The sequence below is a fragment of the Mus musculus genome, chromosome 17 (genome assembly GCF_000001635.26).
Source record: "Mus musculus strain C57BL/6J chromosome 17, GRCm38.p6 C57BL/6J".
Taxonomy (NCBI): Eukaryota; Metazoa; Chordata; class Mammalia; order Rodentia; family Muridae; genus Mus; species Mus musculus.
In genome coordinates this window covers 71,570,881-71,592,412 of record NC_000083.6, presented here as the reverse complement: position 1 = coordinate 71,592,412, position 21,532 = coordinate 71,570,881, and the positions used below count along the sequence as shown (strand labels likewise).

Genomic DNA, 21,532 nt, shown 5'->3' with positions numbered 1-21,532 from the left:
GCCCTGGCGAGCCTAGAAGTCAATCTTTCTGCCTCCACCTCCCGAGTGCTGGGATAGTAAGCATAAGCCACCACACCTAGAAATCATGTGAATTTTTATTGCCAAAGCTCAGCTGAAACAGTTATGCAGAAACTTGAGCAGTAGGAATTCATAGGACCTTGGATATATTCCATTTTTTGTTTGTTTTTATGGCACTTCTTAAAATTGGCAATATTGCTAATACAGGTATCATTGTACTCACGTATATATAACCAAAGAAAGATTCCTTATTCAAGATACTCTGTTAGGATTGTTATGTATTGCTCAGTACTATATCATTGTGTAGTAATAAACACATCTCTTTGAGGAGCAGTAACATAGCAAAATGCAGTTCCCTTACCTGCAGAATTGCTTTTAAAATGTGAATTCCCTGAGTTCTTCTAAAGCGAAGGTAGGTTGATCCGCAGCTCTCTTTCTTCCCCACAAGTAACTTTGGATGTATTAGATCCTCAAGTTGCTTTGCTTGCCTTGATCCCAAATCTTAAATAATGGCGTGCGTGCTGGATACTTGGCAAAGTGAGTAACAGGGTAGCGGGAGTGGGGCTTTTGTTGTTCATATCTGGGTTGCTAGAGATCGAATCTAGAACCTTGCACATGCTAGCTGTGTGTCTTACCACTGAGCTACAGCCTGTGGGTTTGTTTTTGTTTTTTTGTTTTTGTTTTTGTTCTTGTTTTTGTTTTTGTTTTTCGAGACAGGGTTTCTCTGTGTAGCCCTGGCTGTCCTGGCACTCACTCTGTAGACCAGGCTGGCCTTGAACTCAGAAATCCGCCTGCCTCTGCCTCCCGAGTGCTGGGATTAAAGGTGTGCACCACCACGCCCGGCCCTCAGCCTGTGATTTTTAAATTATCCCTTTCTTCACACACATTTTTAACTTTTATTCTTTGTGAATTTCTTGTCATGCACCCCAATCCCATTCATCTCCCCATCCATTCCCATCCACCCTCCCAAAATAAAGTGCCCTCCCTAAATAAAATAGAATTAGAATTAAAAAAAAAAAATCTTGTCATAAAAGCTGTAGTGTGTCACAGTGTGTCCCACAGTATACCCTTTTCTCCACACATTGTAATGAGTCACTGGTTGTTTTCAAACCTCTGGCTTCCGCTATTGCTATACTATCAATACTGGGTCATCACTGGGACTCCGCAGACATCAGTTGTTGCCATGGAGATCTTGTAGTTTTGGATCTGCAGCCCTTTCACAGACTCCAGCAGTTCATGTTGGGGTGGGCCAACTTCAAAGTTCTAGATCTGCCTGGGTGGTAGCTGCAGTAGCTCCCCCTCATAACCACCACCAGGGCCAGCTTTACTGTACTGCCCAGGCAAGGTGCAGGGCTCACTCTCCTGCAGCTAGCAAAGAGTCGGGGGCCAGCTTTTTCACCTGCCTCGGGTCAAGAGGGGTGAGAGAAACTCCCTAGGTTTTAAAGACAGGCTCCTACTCTGTAGCCCAGGGTGGTCTGGAACTTCAGTTCACTGTCTAGTCTAGACTGTAACTTTCCTTGCTTAAGCTTCCTGATGAAAAATTTAATTTTGGTTATATGTCAGGCTAAAATGATCATTTCGTGTTAGGCAGTGGTGGTGCACGCCTTTTATCCCAGTACTTGGGAGGCAGAGGCAGGTGGATCTGTGAGTTTGAGGCCAGTCTGATCTACAGAGCGGGTTCCAGGACAGCCAGGGCTACATAGAGAAACTATTTTGAAAGACAAAACAAAACAATCATTTTGTAACTTAGTAAGATGTACATGTCATTTCATAAAAGTGTTATAAAATGACCATGCATCCCAGATTCCATCATATTGCTGTTTAAATAATCTTTTACAAAAAAGAATTAATGAGGTGATTTTTTTCTGACAGGTTGGAAAATTGAGAGTGTAATGTTAACAGTAAAGGTAAGTAATGGTCTGCTTTGTCACTTACGACTATAAAGCGGCTCATGACCTGGTGCTTTGGTTTGTTTGTTTGGTTTTTTTTGTTTTGTTTTGTTTTGTTTTGTTTTTTGCGGTTACATGGTGCCAGGCAAACATGTACGACTAAGCTGCATCCCCACCTAATTTGCCCTTTTAATCCTTCCTTTCATTTAACTATTACATCTAGATTTAGGTAATAGCATTTAAATTTGGATATGAAATGTAGTTAAAGATACTATACACTCACTTTTTTGATCAAAATATCAAATCCACTTTTCACGTTTCTGAGAGCATCATACAGGGTACTGAACTTCTGAATGTGACTGCCTCTGTGAACTGCTCTCTCGTGGGAACAGAGAAGTGAGGTCAGAAGTGGAATTCTGCTTCCAAAAGTCAGAACAACCATTAACACAAATTTACAGTTACATTCTCAAAAGGAAATTGAAGTTGGAAATGAAGAGTTTCACAAGGAGCACCATGGTGCACTTCAGTTTCATTTTATGCTTGTATTTTTAATAATAAATACTATAGATTCTTAAGTGTGTATTTTAATAATAAATACTATAGATTCTTGAGTATGTATTTTAATAATAAATACTATAGATTCTTGAGTATGTATTTTAATAATAAATACTATAGATTCTTAAGTATGTATTTTAATAATAAATATTATAGATTTTTTAAAAAATATTTATTTATTTATTTATTATATGTAAGTACACTGTAGCTGTCTTCAGACACCCCAGAAGAGGGCATCAGATATCATTACGGATGGTTGTGAGCCATCATGTAGTTGCTGGGATTTGAACTCACGACCTTCAGAAAAGCAGTCGGCGCTCTTAACTGCTGAGCCATCTCTCCAGCCCATACTATAGATTCTTAAGTATGCTGACCATATTGACTAACACATTCATATAATAACTATCAGATACTCTTCAGGGTTTTATTTTTTATTTATTGTATAGAAAATGAAATATGGTGTTTTTCTAGCTCCTACAACATTGCTGAAGTTCTTCCAAGAAACAAGTTTAGGTACTCATATGTACACATTATTTAGGCCATGAAATGGGTTTTCGATACATTGATTTATGAAACAGGCTTCTCCGTTTGGTTATAAGCCCATCTGTAGAGTTACTGTGTAATCACTGACAAATGTTTCTGATAGTAACTAGCCAAACAGTCTCAAAAATGCTTAAAAAACAAGTTCTGAGAAAAAGCTTACAGAAAAGGGACAGTGTTTAACATTTCAACACTTTTTGTGAACAAACTGTAAAACATTTGTACAGTGTGCATTTTCTGTTACAGAAGAGTCACATTCTGATTTTCCACACAGACCATGTCCCTGCATTGCTTGACTTATTCACTGGTAAAGTGGTCGCACATGTCAGTACTGTTTTCAGAATATATTAATTGTTTTTTTTTTCATTAATTCAGTGTTATGACCTTAACTGTTCTCTCTTTTAAACTAGCTCTTTTGTCTTCTAGTTTAACCTTTTAAGCTGGTGGAGGAAGTTCAGACCACACCTGAACTGGTACCTGAGATGACAGCACTGAATCTGAAGACAAAGAAGGATCAAATTAGAACTGACTATTATTAGTCACTACTTCAGAAAGTCTTTTTACCTTATTTTGGTATGTTTAGTTATTACTATGATTTGTATGACTTTTACATGTGTTTGAAAAGTAACAGAAGCTAAAGGCCATTGTACAACTGGGTAACAGTCCCGTTTTCGTTCTCTTGCATTTGGTTTGCCATTCTGTAGCTGTGACTCCAGCTTGCTTTAGTTGAGCCTTGTCATTCTTCACTCTCTGCAAACCATTCCACGGATTTGTTTTTCTTCACAAAATTAGTTTCATTTTCTTTGTTTGATTGATGGTCATTGGCTACTGAAATAAAATATGCATTTTAAGGTAAATTGTATGTATTTTTTAAGATAAAACTTTGTGTATTTTAAAATACTTTTTTACTGTTCTTTTTTCTTTATCTTTGTTTTTTCCTTTCTTTCTTGAGACAGAAGTGGTAAGCCTGCCTTTGACCCCAGCGTTGGGGAGGAAGCAGCAGAATGATCAGGGTAGACAAGGCCCTATCTCAAAAAACAAAAACAAAACAACAAAAAGATTGAGATAGGATCTTACTGTATAGCCCAGGCTAGTCTTGAATTCTTGATATTCCTGCCTCAGCTTCCTAAGTGCTAGACTTACAGGCATTCATCACTGCCTGAACCTAGTACATATTTTAATTTCTTATGTGGAACTTTAAAAAATAAGGAGCCAGACTTAGTGGAGCACACCTTTAATCCCAGCTCTTGGGAGGCAGGCAGGCAGATCTCTGATTTTGAGGCCAGCCTGGTCTACAAAGGGAGTTCCAGGATAGCCAGGGCTCTACAGAGAAACCCTGTCGAGAGAGAGAGAGAGAGAGAGAGAGAGAGAGAGAGAGAGAGAGAGAGAGAGAGAGAGAGAGAGAGAGAGAGAAAAGAAAGAAGAAAAAGAAGAAAGAAGAGGAGGAGGAGGGCTCAGGGAGATGGCTTAGTGTGTAAAACCACTAACTAGCTCTGCAAGCCTGAGTTTGATACCCAGAATTCATGTGTTTTTTGTTTTTGTTTTTAAAAGCTGGATGCAGTAATGGGCATCTACAATCCCAACACTCCTATAGCAGTGATCCCAACACTCCTATAGCAGTGTGGGAAGTGGAGACAGAAGAATCTGCAGTCTGGCCAGCTAGCTTGGGCTGCGTGGGGCAGCAAACTGCCTCAACAAGGTGGAAGACATGAACTGACTCCTGAAAGTTGTTCTCTAACCTCCACAGACACACACACACACCGTAAACAACAACAACAACAACAACAACAACAAAAAACACACCAGGGCTATAGTAAATAGTAGGGGAGAACTGATGGGAATAATATAATTTTTAAAATTATAATAAAGATGTAACTTTGTTGTTGCTTTTGGTTCTGGGTACTGAAGCCAGGACCTTGAACCTGGTACATTGTAAATCATACTATTAATAGGGTTTGCCCTCAAGACCTAATAACTCTTTTTGTTTGGTTGGTTTTTATTTTTGTTGGGTTTAAAGATAACATCTAATATAACGCAGGCTGGCTTTGAACTCCTGATCCTCCTGCTTTCCCCTCTACAGAGTGCTGGGATTATAGACATAAACTACCATGTCCAGCTATATATAGTGTTATTTTGAGACATTCTTATTCCTTATTCTAGACAGGCCTCAACTATTGATACTTCTGCCTCAGCCTCTAGAGTGTCAGGATACGGGCATGTCCTACTATACATTGCTTCAAGGTGTAACAATTCTTAAATCTTTTTAGTCTGCTCAAATCTTGGTTTGATATGGTTTGAGATAGGGTCTCATCTGTAACTTAGGCAGGCCTGGAACAGGGTGTCTTGGAACTAATAGCAGTCCTCCTGCTCCAGTCTCCTGAGCACTGGAATAACAGATGTGAAATGCCATAGACAGAATCATTTAACCATGTTTAAAGGCCACCAGGACTAATGACATATATCAAATGATGTGAAAAATGTACTTTACACGTGTGAATTAGGAATAGGAATTATTCATCGGTACCAGTTGTTTTGTATTTTCTAATAACATATATGTTTAAAGAACTTTATTCGCCAGGCGGTGGTGGCGCACACCTTTAATCCCAGCACTTGGGAGGCAGAGGCAGGTAGATTTCTGAGTTTGAGGCCAGCCTGGACTACAGAGTGAGTTCCAGGACAGCCAGAGCTATACAGAGAAACCCTGTCTCGGAAAAAAAAAAAAAAAAACTTTATTCATTTTTCAACCAACTCATCTTCAAGGTTATATTTTTATATAGTTGTACAGTTTTTTGTTGTTTAGCTGTAGATGCTTCTCTGTTGGCTAGCTTTCACAATTCTGGAGGGGAGTGCTATGGCAAGCTGCAGAAGAAGAAACCTACTCAGCAATGGTCTGACACCTCAGTGAACCCTGAGTGTTATAATATTACCGGACTTGAAAACAGGCTGTGTCACTGGTGAACTGGTGGCATGATTGCTAAGGGGGTCATCAACCACTTCCACTCCACAGGAGGGGACTCGTTCCTGGTATTGCCACCCTGCTCCAAAACCTTGCAGTGCCGGGATGCAGGCATGTCCTACCATACCTGGTTTCAAGATGTAACAGCTCTTTAATCTCTTTTCTTATACTCGAATCTTGGTTTGGTTTGGTTTGAGACAGGATCTCACTTTCCAGGCTGTCCTGGAACTCATGGCAATTCTTAGCACTAGAATTACAGGTGTGAGTTACCATAGAACCTTTTTAACCAGGTTAAAAGAATATCAGAATCAATATAACTGGTATCTATGAATAATCCCTGTTCCTAACATATTTCTCCCATCATTTGATGTATGTCATTAAGTCTGACATTCTTTTAACCTGGTTAAAATGATCCTGTCTATGGTAGCTCACATCTGTTAGGAGGTTGAAGCAGGAGAACTGCCATGAGTCCCAGGCCAGCTTGAGAATATTCTAGCCCAAGACTGGAGAAGTCATTGGCTTTAGGGAGAACCTACTACTGTTGTTTTGCTAAATGGACATGATGTCAAACTGCTTTCCAAACATTCAACCCCTAGGTTAGTACTCTCAACCTTGGTCAGAGAAACCCTTTGCAGTGGGCAGTGGTTAATGCAGAAACATATAATTGGTCAAAGTGCTGAGAATACAAGATGGTTGAATGCTCAGCCCTACATGGGACATCTGTATATTACTCACATTCACAATTCAGAAAGGCTGGTGGAAAGGATATAAGGGGCAAAGTTCTGTGAAACCCTCTACAAATGACATAGGCCTGGTGCTCACAAACCCACGGCAGCTGGGTTTCCCTGCACACGATCCAAACCATCAATATTCTAGCATAGATAGGCGAGAGAGGAGAATCATTTTTCCTCAGGAGCATAGTCACTAGTAAGGTGCCCTTGCTCCAGTAAAAAAATAACCCCAAGCCCAGAACATGTAAGCAAACCTAATTAAACTTGGTGGGTTACCAAAAACAAAAATCAAAAACTAAACAAAACAAAGAACAATAAAACAACAGCAAACCCAACTGAGTATGATGGAAAGGATTTTTCTTTCATCCCAGCACTCAGGAGGCAGGGGCAGTTGTATTTCTGAGTTCAAGCCAACCTGGTCTACATAGCAACTTCAGGATAGCCAAGGCTACACAGTGAGATCCTGTCAACAATAATAATAATTTAAAGATATGAAATTAAGAGGGGGCTATATTGTAAAGGAGGATTCTAGAAGGAGAAAGTGGGGTTAAAAAGTGGAGAATGGGAAGCTGAGAGTGGTCAAATACACTTAGGAGGTAGAGGCAGGAAGATCAGAAAGAGATTAGAATCATTGATCAGGCTATGGAGGACCTTAGAGGCCTTCTAAAGAGTTTGTCTTTTTTTGTTTGTTTGTTAGGTTTTTTTTAAAGACAAGGTCTCAGATAATCTCAGTATGTAGCTGAGATTGGCCCTTCTCTGTGTAGCCTTGGCTGTCCTGGAACTCACTTTGTAGACCAGGCTGGCCTCAAACTCAGAAATCACCTGCCTCTGCCTCCCAAGTGCTGGGATTAAAGGCGTGCGCCACCACTGCCTGGATGGCCCTGAACTCCTGATTCCTCTATCTCCTAAATGCTGGGATTATGGGTGTGAGTCACTCTGACGTTATTATGTAATACTGGTGATCAATCCTGTGCTTAGTGAATGCTAACCAAGTACTCTACAAACTGAGCTATATCCCCAACCCAAGTGTGTCTATCTTAAAACAAAACAAAACAAAGCCCCTGAGGTGCCATTGAAGGATTTAATTAAGGGTAATCTACTTAGATTTGTGTTTGGTTAGGACATTCTGGCTGCATTAAGTACTGACTGAGAAGGGGAGCTATTCTGGTGTTATATTGTCTGTACTATCTATAACTAGAGCTTTGACACCCATTAATTGTCAAGTCCTAAGTGTCTATAAGAAGAGGATGGATTAAAGGCAGAGGAAAATGTTATCCTTTAACCTGTTTCATTTCAAACTAAGTGTACTTACTTTCTGCTTAGCATATTGTATTCGATGGATAATGAATTGAACAATACCTCTCTATCATTGTGCCCATCTTAATTTTGAGTTGAATGGTAAATTAGCATGTATTATTAAGTAGTTCATCGAGACACAGTTTAAGGCCTTTCTCAATATGTTTACAATCTCGGTATGGGCCAGATGTCCTCCCCTGCTATCTGACAGCATTTCACTCCCTATAGCTCAGACTAACCTTGAACTAATGGTCTTCATGCCTCACCATCCCAAGGATTAGGATTAAAATCATACAGAGGACAGATGCTGACTAGTGTTAGCTTACTTCCTCTCTCCTTTCCCGGTCTCATACAGCTCAGGCTGGCGTCAAATTGGTTCTCTATCCAAGGATGACCCTGAACTCCTGGTGGTCCTCTACATCCCAGATGCTGCGACTATGGGTGTGTGCCACATGCCTGCCTTCCTGTTAGTTTCCTGTGTGTGTCTGGCCCTCTTGTATCTATCACTCTCAGATATTGGGGGATCTGGTTTACAACTGTCTTCCAGTTGCTTTCTAGGAGACTTGCTCCACCTCTACCCTTCCCATCCAGTAAATGATCAGTAAGTTTGCTGGTGGCTTTAAGTGCACACTGGATCATGTATTGTTTCATCTATTGACTTAGTTATAGTAGAACATATGATATGACTAAGAGTGTAAAGGGAACAGATGCAAAGACTACTTGTAGAAAGAACCAGATTAGCTATTGATTCAGTGTAAGACAATCTGTATTGGGGCGGGGTGGAGGGAGGAAGAGATGGAGTTTCTCTGAGTAACCATGGCTGCTCTGAAACTCACTCTGTAGACCAGGCTACCCTCCAGCTCAGAGATCCACCTGCCTGTGCTTCTGAGTGCTAGGATTAAAGGCGAGCACCACCACTACCTTGTGATCATCTATATTTTCAAATTCCTATTTGCTATTCCACTCTCTCCCTTACATCTGCTAGTCTCTGCAAACACAGTGCTCATTTACTGTCCTGAACATATGTTATTTGTTCTGGAAATCTCTTACCAACTTTCTCTTACACAGAATTCTGTAGCCTATTCATTTGTTTGTCGAAGACAGGGTTCCTTCTCTATAGTGTTGGCTGGCTTAGAACATAGAGTAATCCTCTGTCCTTAACCTCCAGAGTTCCGAGTTTATAATTCTGTAATCTTTTGTTCTCTTAAATGTTGCTCATATAGCATATTCCTGATCACATTATTGACCCTTGTCACCTGCTCTGTTTATTTTTTGGTTCTGGGGCTTGAACATTGTCCAGTGCCTGCCAAACATGCTCTTCCACTGAGTGCTATCTTTAGCCCTGATTATATCTTTGTTAAGTATAGGCATAATGTTACTGTGCACTGTGTAAAGATTATCCTTGTATTATTCAACTGTTGATTTCTCTGCCCCCATATCTGGTTGCAATCCAGACATGACATTGTAATGCTTCTTCTAAGAACCTCCTGTCTCAGTGTTGTGTAAGCATTGCTCCCCATTTATTCTCTAATCTGTCGATAAAGCTGATCAGCCAATGGCTAAGCAGAGGAGATTATAGGGCTGGATTTCTGATCCCAGCCAAGGAAGGGGAGAGAGAAAAGGAGAAGGGGGGAGGGAAAAGGAGATGGAAGGAGAGGGAGAAGAAGAGAGGGGAAGGGAGGGAAAGATTTGTCTAGAGGAGAGGGTCTAGGAGAGGCCATGGAAAGTCACCTGGAGCAGAGAAAGCCAGATGAACACTAAACTGCAAGTATCTTGAGGATTTGGGCTGGGAGGTAGCCAGATTATTTTAAAGGATTGGAATAGATTAGTTCAGCTATTATGTATCAAAAGCTTGATTAAATACATCTTAAAGTCTTTGTCTCATTCATTTAGGAGCAAGCTGGAATGAAGAAAAAAAAACTAATACTTTTAAAAGTTACATTAGCAGTTAAGTGCCAAGATTTCAAACAGGTGATTGTGACCAGAACAGTGAATGACATTATGACACAAAATGAAGTTCAAAAACAGGACTTACTTTTAAGAAAAATTATTTAGTTATGGGTTATCTAACATATAGACTAGTCTGTGCCTGTCAATGCCAAAGGTAAGGCTTGTTGTATTTTTCCCTTTATCTTTATTTTAACACCTCAGGTTTGCAGATAGGGTTTGTCCATGTTTCACTTGGACTAGCAAAGGTGCCCTGAGGCAGAAGCAGCATAGAGTAACTATAGAAGTGTGTTACAGCTTTGAAGGTATAACCTGAAGGAAAGACCTAAGTGTAGCATATATAAGGCCCTAGGTTCAAACACCAATACCAAAGCAAAAAGTAGAAAAGTGGGGTCTGGAGAAATAGCTCAGTGGTTACAAACACTTGGCCACTCTTCCTGAGGGCTTGGGTTCAATTCCCAGCACCCACATGATGCATGGTGGCTCCCAACCACATGCAACTCCAGCTCTAAGGGATCCTATGTTTTCTTCCAGCTTCCATGGTCACTGAAATCACATGGTAAACACACATACGTGTAGATAAAGCAGTCATTGTTTGCTGTTGCTTTAGCTGGTAATGGTGTAACTTTTCTGAGTTTTTCTGCAGTAAAATGAATATTAGCCATTTCAAAATGTCTTGGGGGTATTGAGCTTTTTAGATGTGATTAGTAAAAGGACTAGTATAATACTCATAGTCGTGATACCTCTGACTTCTTAAAGAATGTCACCCCCAAAGTAGTTGACAGTGTTTCCCTCTATCTTGTCAAACTGACGTTTTGTTTTTAAAATGTTATAGGTATTTTTGTGTTAAAATTGCTTTTTGGTACATGTTACTTTGAAACAAACAACAAAAGCAATCAAACCATTTTAGTCATGATTTTGCGCACCTTTAACCCCAGAGGCAGGTAGATTTCTATGAGTTTGAGGCCAATCTGGTCTATGTAGTGAGTTTGAGCCACCCAGTATTATACAATGAGACCATGTATTTTAAAAAAAGAAGGGAAAGGAGGTTAGGATGGATGGAAGAAAGAAAGTTGTTTTCTTTTGTTTGAAAGGTAGAACAGTGATCACATAAATTGTAACAAAGACCTGGAGCCAAGACCAGCTCCTTGTGTGTCTTTCTTGTAAAATGTTGGAATGAGTTTTTGGTGACTATAGACCATCCAATCCAGTGATGTCTCTCCAGTGTATCCCATCCCCTTTTAAAAAGGAAATAGACGTTTAGCTCCCAAAGGGCTTCCAGCTGGGGCTCTCCAGCCTTGACCTGAGTGCTGTTCCCAAGGCATTGCTTCCATACCTAGCAATAGTTTTTCTTTATATTGTTTGCCCTCTGACACTAACAAATGCTTTTAGGGTTAACCTTAAGATTCACAAGAAAACTATTGGATAAATATTTATTCCCTCCTCTAAGTGATGGTGGCACATGCCTTTAATCCCAGTTTTCAGGAGGCAGAGGCAGGGGGATCTCCGGAAGTTCCAGGACAGCCAGAACTACATAGTGAGACCCTGTCTCAAGAAACAAAACAAAACAAAACAAAACAAAAAACTGTAGTGAGACCCTGTCTCAAGAAACAGAACAAAACAAAACAAAACTGTTGCTTCCTAAAATAGATCTATAAATCCTAAATTGGGAATTTCATCAATAAACAGTTAAAAGCACAGTCCCTTCTACACCTCCCCTATATCAGTGCCTTACTTTTGTTTATAATCACTCAAGGGCTTGCTTTAATTTTTTTAAATACATTTATTCTCTCTTTCTTTCTTGCTCTCTCCCTCCCCTTCTTTCCTTCTCTCTCTCTTCCCCCAACCCCTCACTCCCTGTGTATGTGCTTCGTACACAATTACATGACCTCCATGTTTCTGTGGAGGTCAGAGAACAGCATGAGAGAGACAGTTCTTGCCTTCCACCCAGAACTGAACTCAGACATCAGGCTTAGCAGGAAGCCCTTACCCACTGACACATGCCCTGCCTCAGCTTTTTCAGATAGTGACTAGGAAGCCCCTTACTCCCTGCATTCACTCCAGTCCCCTAGTGGGTGCCAAGGCCTAGAATCTATCTACACGCTGCAATGATATCTACAGGGGCTGCTCAAAAGAAAACACAATGATTTCTCTTCTGTTTTCTGAAATACAGGTTCAAATTGTTAAAATGTGCTCCTAACTTATTCTACAAGCATTCCAGAAGGAACCTGGCTCTTGGTGTTTCCATCACTCCTTTAGCAGTCTTCTTAACGACTCCTACCACAGCTTATTTTCACTGATAAAAGCAGGGTTTTATCAAAGGCAGTAGAGTATAATTGGTAAGAATTCAGGCTCCAGTCACCAGACCAGGATCCAAATATTACTCTACAAGCCTTATGAGAATTAACATAAGCCTTGGTTTCCTTGTTTGCCATGTGGAGATAACAATACTTAACCTTCAGTGGTAGTGGATATTAAGTGTATTATGAATTAAAGGAGCTTTTTTTTGTTTTTGTTTTTTTCCAGAGACAGGGTTTCTCTGTGTAGCCCTGGCTGTTCTGGAACTCACTTTGTAGACCAGGCTGGCCTCGAACTCAGAAATCCCCCTGCCTCTGCCTCCTGAGTGTTGGGATTAAAGGCGTGCGCCACCAAGCCCAGCTCAAAGAATGTAAAAGTAAAAAAAAAAAAAAAAAAAACCTAGGAGATAGAAGAGGGAGAACAAATGACACTTTATAGTTGAGTTAATAATTAGCCTATTTATTGTCAAATATGTGTATGACTAAAAGAATGTGCTTGGAGATGTTGAAAAGCAAGAGACTATACTGCCAGTGAAATTTGTTAAGCAAATACTGTGTCCAGTAAAAGGAACAGGAGCTATGCTCTACTGCCAAGGGACTAGAGCAGTGGTTTTCCACCTGTGGGTCATGACCCCCAAACAACCATCAGAAAACACAAATATTTATATTAGGATTTATAACAGTAGCAAAATTATAGTTATGAAGTAATAACAAAAATAATTTTATGGTTGGGAGTCACCACAACATGAGGAACTGTGTTACAATGTCACAGCATTAGGAAGGTTGGAAGCCACTGGACTGGAGTTTAGTTCCCCTTTTAGTGACACTTCAGTAGTCATTGTCCTTCTCATAGGAATATGGTAAAGATAAAGTAGTAAAAATCTGACTGATGTAGGTCTGTTTTTTTTTTTTTTCTATGATAAAAGAGTCTACAAAAAAAATCTGGGTTTTTTTTTTCCTTTTTCTTTTTCTGTTTTGTTTTCGACAAGATTTCTCTGTAGCCCTGGCTGTCCTGGAACTCATTGTGCAGACCAGGCTGGCCTCGAACTCAGAAATTCTCCTGCCTCTGCCTCTCAAGTTCTGAGATTAAAGGTGTGTGTGCCACTACTGCCTAGTGAAATCTGTTTTTCAAATGAGGGAAATCTGTAAGGAGTAAACAGGATCCCATTGCAGAGTACTTTAGTACTGTTTCAAATCTAGCAAAGAAAAATGACAGGGAAATACTACACATAAAGATAATTTGAAAATTATGGCATAGTTTGTATTTATGGTTAATTATTTTCTAGTTAATATATCATTGTTCTAAGTAATCATTTAGAACTCAACAATGATATATGCAAATAAATTACACATATCACAATAAGGTTTTCAAACACTAAATGACATAGGAAAATGATTCATAGTAAATAAAAAAAGCTAGCCTGGCTAAAATATGGCCTAATTTTGTTAGAAATAGAAAAGTATAGAGAAGAAACCAATAGTTGGATGGTGATTAGAAGTAAATTTATTTTCTTGAAAACATTTTTAAATAAAATAAACATGTCATAGAAACCCTTCAAGCCTTAATAGTTGGACCTCGTAGCATAGTGAGGTGAAGTTTAATATATGTTACAATCCTTTTTAGTGTGTGTAGGCTAGCACAACATGGGTATAGATAGGATAAAAAGTGGTAACTTGAAGGGGGAAAACTTTCAATACAAATGCAACGCAGTTATGTAAACTATGCATCCCTGCCTGTAAGGTCTAGTAGGTAGAGAGCATGCATTAGTCTACCTGCCATTAAGCCATACCTTGAGAATAGGTATGAGGAGGGTCACCTGCCGTGTCCACTGAGAATGCACTGTGTAGTTCCTGAGAATCTTTTTCCATTAGCTCTCCTGTGTCACTGGAGGAAGATGAGGATGAAGACAGTCCCAGTCTCACGTATCTTCCTTTTTTACCACACAGTGAGCAATCCACTGGTGTGGCACTAGGTCCCCTGGGCAGGTGAACCTCATCTCTGTTGTAGTTCCTAACAGCTCCACTGTGATGCACAGACCGCTCTCGTTGCCAGATGTAATGGGTTGGCGCAATGGCCATGACCTATAGTGAAAAGGTTACTTTGTGAATTTAATAACATTTTAAAATTGAGTAAAGTACAGAAATTGTAAAATAACAGCCAAATTACCTAAAAAAAAGGGGGGAAAAAGGCTGTTGTGGTGTACACCTTTCATCTCAACAGAGAGGCAGGTGAATCTCTGAGTTCTAGGCTGGTCTGGTCTACAGAATTGAGCTCCAGGGCTACACAGAGAAATCCTGTCTTAGGAAAACAACAACAACAACAAAACAGACAAAAAACAGCCCCTCCCAGAACAATAGAAATACTTAAGTTACAAACTTTAAATCAGCAACATCAAATCATCCATAGCAGCATTTTCTGTAGAGTGATTTCTTGGATCATTAATATTAATATTGACAAAGTATCTAAATTAGTTCAAGTAGATAATATAAATGAAGCAACCTTCTCAGTTGCTATTTATTTAGTCAGTCAGTTTGTTTTTGAGATAAGGTGCTCTATGCAGACCTGGCTGTCTTCAAACTCAGTCTCTGCCTTTGACTGCTGGGATTAATGGAGCGTAGCAGGGTATTTATTTTTAAATTTTCAAATATTTCTAAGTTTAGAAAAGATAATAATATAGTATAAAACATTATATAATTCTTTTGTATGTGTTGGTAAAAAATGGGCTCTTAACTATGTTAGGCTAATCTTAAAATATTTACAGTTATATCAAGGGATGTGTTATTTTTTAAAAACATGTAGATTAACTTCTTTGTCCTTCAGTTTCCTTATTTGTTACACAGAGACAAGAGTATACTTTTAGAAAGTTGTGAGGAAAGGATACATTTTATAAAGCACTTAAGATTTCTCCCTGTCAGGCATTGTCATAAGGTTTTTAAATCAAGCGTGGGCTTTAGTTGTAGACTTTCTTATCCTGGTTCTACCACTTGTTGACTATATATGCTACAGAGCAAATTATTTAACCTTTCTGAGGTTCTGTTACTTCATTGATAAAATGGGGTTGCTAACTACCACAAATATTGTTTTGAGATTCAATATTACATGTAAAATCCTTACCACATAATTAGCATCTGGCAAATGATAGCCATTTAAGAAGTCAAGATAAGGAAAAGTATAATATATTGACCTTATGAAATCCAAAATAATGAGATTTAAGTCAAAGTCTTTAGCTGTAGTTATCAATGATCCACAGTAAGTGATAAGTTATAATAATCCTAAAATGAAAGCCAAACAGTCATACTATTTGCCTAAACTAGTGATTTCTTAAAAATGTTTAAAAATTCTGAAATTTTAGAGCTATACTGGGGACCTGGGAGGGACAAGGGAAGGCAGCATTATTAGAGAAGCTGTTTTAGGAGCCTATGTATAAGGACTTATATATGTTTTTGATGAGAAAGAACTCTTTTTGTTGTTACGTTTTAAGACATATCTGTGTATCTCTGGTTGTCCTAGAACTTGCTCTGTAGACCAAGCTGGGGGCCAGTGAGTGGAATGTCATGGTTTGAATATGCTTGGCCTAGAGAGTGGCACTATTTGGAGGTGTGTGCTTGTTGGAGTAGGTATGTATGTCACTGTGGGCATGGGCTTTAAGACCCTCATCCTAACTGCCTGGAAGTCAGTATTTTGCTAGCAGCTTTCAGATGAAGATGTAGAACTGTCAGCTCTTTCTGCACTATGGATGCTGCCATGTTCCTGCCTTGATGATAATGAGCCTGTAAGCTAGCCCCAATCAACTGTTGTCCTTATAAGAGTTGCCTTGGTCATGGTATCTGTTCACAGCAGTAAAACCCTAAGACAGAAGTAATGTAATTTAAGTGTACCCCCACCCTGAGCTACCCTCACTTTTTTTGCTCCTTACCCTCCCTATTAGTTCCCTTTATATTTTTGGTGCTTTTATTTTTAAAATCATCATCATCATCATCATTTTGAGGCAGGATCTTCTTTGGTAGCCTTGGCTGGCCTGGAGACCAGGATTAGTCTTAAACTCACAGAGATCCACCTGCCTCTGCCTCCCACATGCTGGGATTAAAGGCATGTGCCACTATACCCAGCTGTATTTTTTCATGTCAGCTGTACATATATGTATATAAGCTATACATTTCTATAAAAATCTAAGATACAAAAAGTGGTATTTGTGATTTTGAACCCTGTAAAGTAATAAGACAGAAAGGGAAATTAAAAGGATAAAAATAACAAAAAGAAGTCAAAGTATTCATATTTCCAGATATGCTATAGCCAGCTTACTACTAAGTCATGACAATTAGAATTTTGTAGCATTTCTAACACTGGCGTCACCTCTGAAGCACTGCAATCTGGTTTCTAAACTCTAGCAAGTTTAGCTATTTCCAGCACATTCCCAATAGAGAATCGCTTTTGCATACCTTCATTGTCTTATTCTGCCCAATACTATTGCTTCCTAATTTATCAATGTGAAATAAAGTAGTAGTTAACAGAAGTTAGCTATGATGTTACTGTAGCAACTCTACCAGAGTGCACAAAGCAGCATAAAGAAAAATCTTTCCCTATAAGCAACTGCTATCCTCTGTGTTATTTGAAAGGCAGGGGGATCGAGTCTCTCTCAGTGGATAGGCACCCTCTCTAATATGTGGACCAGTGTAGAAATTAAGCCATCATGAATGTAAATTAATTCCACTGCAAAGGAACATGTCTAAAAAGTAATAATGTAAGAAGCCAAGTTCAGAATTGGTAGGGAAATAGTCTTCATTCTTTCCAGAGAAGCCATTTATATACACACACACACACACACACACACACACACACCACACCACACTCCACACACACACACCACACACACACACACACACACACTCACACACACCACACACACACACACACTATGTATGTATATGTACATATAGAACGTGTGTATTTTTTATTTGCATACAATTATTGACCATCTTTCTTCCAACAAATATTCAAGGGAGCTGAACACACTAAGGGGATGGGGGTTGGAGAGAGAGTTCAGCTGTTAAGAGCAGTTGTTGCCCTTTCAGTGGACCTGGACTGGGTTCCTAGCACACACACCGAAGCTCACAAATACTTGTGTCTCCAGTTCCAGAGCATTTAATGCTTTCTTCTGATGTGGGCACCAGGCACACATGTGGTATGCATACATACATACATACATACATACATACATACATACATATGTGCAGGTAAAATACTCATATATTTAAGTCTAAAAAAAATTTTTTAAATAATTCATTAAACTGGATCCAAAGAGAAAATAGAGCTCAAGTGAGAAAAAGCAGACATAGCCTAATAGAACACCATGCAGTTAATCTGGTTATTGACAATAGTTCTAAAAAAAAAAATAGTGGGCCAGGCGTGGTGGCACATGCTTTAATCCCAGCACTCGGGAGGCAGAGACAGGAGGATCTCTGTAAATTCTAGGCCAGCATGGCCTATGTAGTAAATAAGTTCCTGAACAGCCAAGGCTATGTAGAGAGACCCTATCTAAATTAGAAAAAAAAAAAAAGAAAGAAGGAAAAGAAAAAGCAACAAATCACAAAACTCAGTATTACCTAAAAAGGGAGCATATGTTCTTTAACAATAGTAACAGAAAGACAAGTCATGATTTAATGATACTTTTTTTAAATCTGAGAAATAGAATAGTTATGCTTTTTAATTCCCCAGATAAGATACAAATGAATTTTCTAAGTTACTATTGAAAAGTTTATATGGAAGCTAGATATCAGAGAAAACAGAACAGTGAGAAGTCATTACATATGCAGCCAGTCAAGATGTGGCTCTGGTACTTCTTTGGGTGGGCTTAAGTAAATCCTAATATCCTTGGGTCCATGGTCTCATCAGCTATAAAGGAAAAATGCCTCCATCCTCAGAGACATCTTTGTGAGGATAAGCAATGCATATTGAGTCATAATATAGTCTTAGTTCCTTTTCTATTGCTGGAATAAAACATTATGAACAAGACAACTCATAAAGTGTTCAATTGGGGGCCCACAGTTGCAGAGGGACAGAGTCCATGACCATCATGGCCACAGGCAGACAAGAAAGATACTAGAGCAGGAACTAGGAGCTCATACGTTGATCCACTAACACGAGGCAGTGAGGGTGAACTGGAAATAGCACTGGGTTTTGAAACCTCAATGACGTACCAGTGACACACCTCCTCCAACAAGACCACACTTCCTAATCCTTCCAAAACATTTCCTCTAACTGGAGACTAATGCTCAAACTTAAACGCCTATAGGAGCCATACTAATTCAAATACTATAAATTTGAATACCACAAATACGTATTACTATTATAAGCACATTGGTAGCTACTATTCCACTTTAACTTAATTAGAATATAAGGCTAAAGATTATTTTGACTGACAGTATGCTAGTACCAGGATTTCGGTAACAAATGTTTAGGATGCCTAATTTCTAACAACATATCTTACTACTTAGCCTCAAAGTATTCAAACCTATGTGGATTCAAGCCAGACAAAATTCCAGCACTCAGAGGTAAACACAAAGTCCCACCTCAAACCAAGAGGATCCTTGTAGTTGATGCTTACTGGGAAAGAGGGGGTCATTTTTCTCCAGTTGAATGTCACTGGGTGTATCAGCCACAGTTAGGGCTGCCGTAGAGAGTGACCAGTGTGCTGGGCAGTGGTGACGCACGCCTTTAATCCCAGCACTTGGGAAGCAGAGGCAGGCGGATTTCTGAGTTGGAAGCCAGCCTGGTCTACAGAGTGAGTTCCAGGACAGCCAGGGTTACAGAGAAACCCTGTCTCGAAACCAACCCCCCCAAAAAAATAAATAAATAAAAGAGAGAGAAAGACCAGTGGAAAGATCCCCATGCCTACAAAAAGAAAGAAAAAAGAGGAAAGAATGAAAGAAAAAGCCAGGAGTAGTGGTTCATGCCTTTAATCCCAGCAGAGGCAGGCAGTTCTCTGTGAGTTTGAGGCCAGCCTGGTCTACAAAAGAGAGTTACAGGACAGCCAGGGATACACAGAGAAAGCCTATCTTGAAAAACAAAAAACAAAAAGATCCCCATGCTTTCCATTAAGAATGGCAAGTGCAAAGATCCTACACTGTGAATATGCCTGGCTCAGTTGAGAGCAGTAAGGAGGCTGGTGTAGCTGGAAGACTGCATACAATGGGTTAGAAAAGAGCACAATGAAGAAGCAAGTGAGAAAGGAGGTACAGACGGCAAGGCCAATGTTGTCTTATACCCTATAAAAGGTGGGAAGCTACTGAGAGCTTGGGGTGGGGACTAGAGAGATGGACCAGTGTTTAAGAGCACTGAACTGATTTTCCAGGAGTACTCAGTTTTATTCCCAGCACCCACCTGATGGCTTGCAACAGTCTACAACTCTAGTTCCAGGAGTTCTGATGCTCTGTTCTAGGGTCTGTGGGCACCAGGTACGTATGTAAAATACCTATACAAATACAACTTAAAAAAGAATTTACTGTATGGAGGCTTAACAAATGATGACTTTCACAGTTATATAAAGAGCAGCCTATAGGAGAGAAGATTATGAAACTCTGTTGCTTTTGTTTTAAGGAACTAGGGATTGAACCCAAGGCTGTGTGTATGCTTGGCAAACACTCTACCACTAAGGTACATTCTATGTTCAGAAAACACTGTTTGCAAAGTTATGACAATTAAGGCAACCAGTGATAAATAGTGGTAGAAATGCTAGAAATAGTAGGATGCTAGAGTTTTTAAATGTAAATTTTATTTTTTGTGTGTAAGGGTGTTTGGCTGCATGTGTGCCTGCACCACTTGTATGTCTAGTGTCTGGTGCCCACATAGGTCAGAAAGGGGCATCAGATCCCCAGAAACCGGAGTTACAGACAGTTGTGAGAAGCCATGAAATTGAACTAGGAGCCTCTGGAAGAGCAGACCTGCTTTTAGCCATTTAGCCATCTCTCTAGCCTCCTGAATAGTTTTGAAAGCAAGGATATAAGGGGGAAGAAAAAGCCAAAGATACAGTTTTGTGACATGAGCAATTAGAAGGATGGAGCTGCTCTTTACTAATATATAGAAGAGTGTAAAAAAGCAAGTTTGTTGGTTTGTGTATAGGAATCAGGAATAGACTTTTACACATGCCAAGTTTAAGGGTTCAGTCGGACAATGGGATAAACAAGCAATCTGATATGCAGATCTGCACTTAGAAGATACCTTTAGATCTCTATGTTCAAGTCTTCTGAAAATATTTTTATGTGCATGAGCACATGCCTCTAGGGGCCACTCTTAGGAGTTAGATTCCTAGGAGTTAGAGTTGCAGGTGGTTGTGAGCTGCCAGATATGGGTGTTAGGAACTGAACTCTGGTCTTCTGGATGACTAGCAAGTGGTTTTAAAGTGCTAAGCCGTCTCTCCAGTCCCTCATAGTTAATGTGTTGAAGATGAACAAGATCATTACTAAGTTAATTCCAGTCAAGGCAAGAAAAGCTCTCAGGACTGAGCTCTCAGACACCTTAATAAGGCTAGCGAGATGAAAGGGGGCTGACAATACGTGGGGAGACCCTCAATCCCAATACTCACTGAAGCACATGAAGGCACAGTAGCAGAGAACTAAGTGTGCCAAAGGCTGCTAAGGCGAGGACTGAGAACTAAAGCTAGTCTATGCTTTGGCAACATAAAGCTATCAGGAGGCTTTGACAACGTTCTGTTGAACAGTGGAGAAGAGGCTTTACCTAACAGTTCTAAAGAGAATGGAAGAGAAGGGAACAGAAGCAGAGTAGCATGCACTTGGAGAAAACTAGAGTGTTTAAATAGAGCCCTCTGTCATTCTCAGAGTTGGCAAGTGGCTATGTAACTGCCATTTATTTCTTCTTGAGACAGGGTCACACTATATAGTCCAAGTTGACCTTGAACTTTAGATCCCTCTGCCTCAGTCGCCTGAGTACTGAGATTACAGGAAAGGACTACAACATTGACCCAAGTAGAGACATATCAAAGGCACACAAGCAGTAGAGAGAGCCATAACTTACAAGGTTCTTTCAATATCATGTAACTGGATTGAGTTCAGTTTGAATGACAGTACATTAATTTTAGAGTCCTTGTATAGGCAACTTTTATCTTTTCCCATTGAATTTAACTTTGTATAGTCTTGGCCTGCTATATAGTCTTTCTTTTATTTTCTGCCCTCTGTTATTTCTGAATCCTTGCAGTTCCTCCAAGAGTCAATAATCCGAATTTAAATATGCATAATTGTATCTTCTCTTATTAACAATTATAATTAACAACACTAATTCTGGGGAAA

General features: G+C 39.6%; 1 protein-coding gene and 1 long non-coding RNA gene across 9 annotated transcripts in view; one reads left to right on the top strand and one right to left on the bottom strand.

Annotated features, from left to right (window-relative positions):
- Positions 1-21,532, top strand: part of Trmt61b (tRNA methyltransferase 61B) — a 41,735-nt gene that overhangs the window by 6,349 nt on the left and 13,854 nt on the right. For 2 of the 3 annotated variants that reach the window (NR_027952.1, NR_015549.1), the window contains exons 2-3: positions 1,891-1,925; positions 3,429-3,575. This is a non-coding gene — a long non-coding RNA (tRNA methyltransferase 61B). Of the gene's footprint in view, positions 1-1,890; positions 1,926-3,428; positions 3,899-21,532 lie in introns of those variants that run through there. The other variant, NR_027953.1, reaches the window with a different exon arrangement.
- The window catches only part of Spdya (speedy/RINGO cell cycle regulator family, member A), a 62,639-nt gene continuing 43,986 nt past the window's right edge, over positions 2,880-21,532 (bottom strand). For 4 of the 6 annotated variants that reach the window (XM_011246602.3, XM_006524909.4, XM_006524907.3 and 1 more), the window contains 2 exons: positions 14,020-14,311; positions 3,357-3,830 (listed from right to left, as the gene is read on the bottom strand). In XM_011246602.3, the coding sequence (XP_011244904.1) occupies positions 3,739-3,830; positions 14,020-14,311 (384 nt within the window). In that variant the 3' untranslated portion in view covers positions 3,357-3,738. Of the gene's footprint in view, positions 3,831-13,712; positions 14,312-21,532 lie in introns of those variants that run through there. The other 2 variants (NM_029254.1, NM_001142631.1) reach the window with 2 other exon arrangements.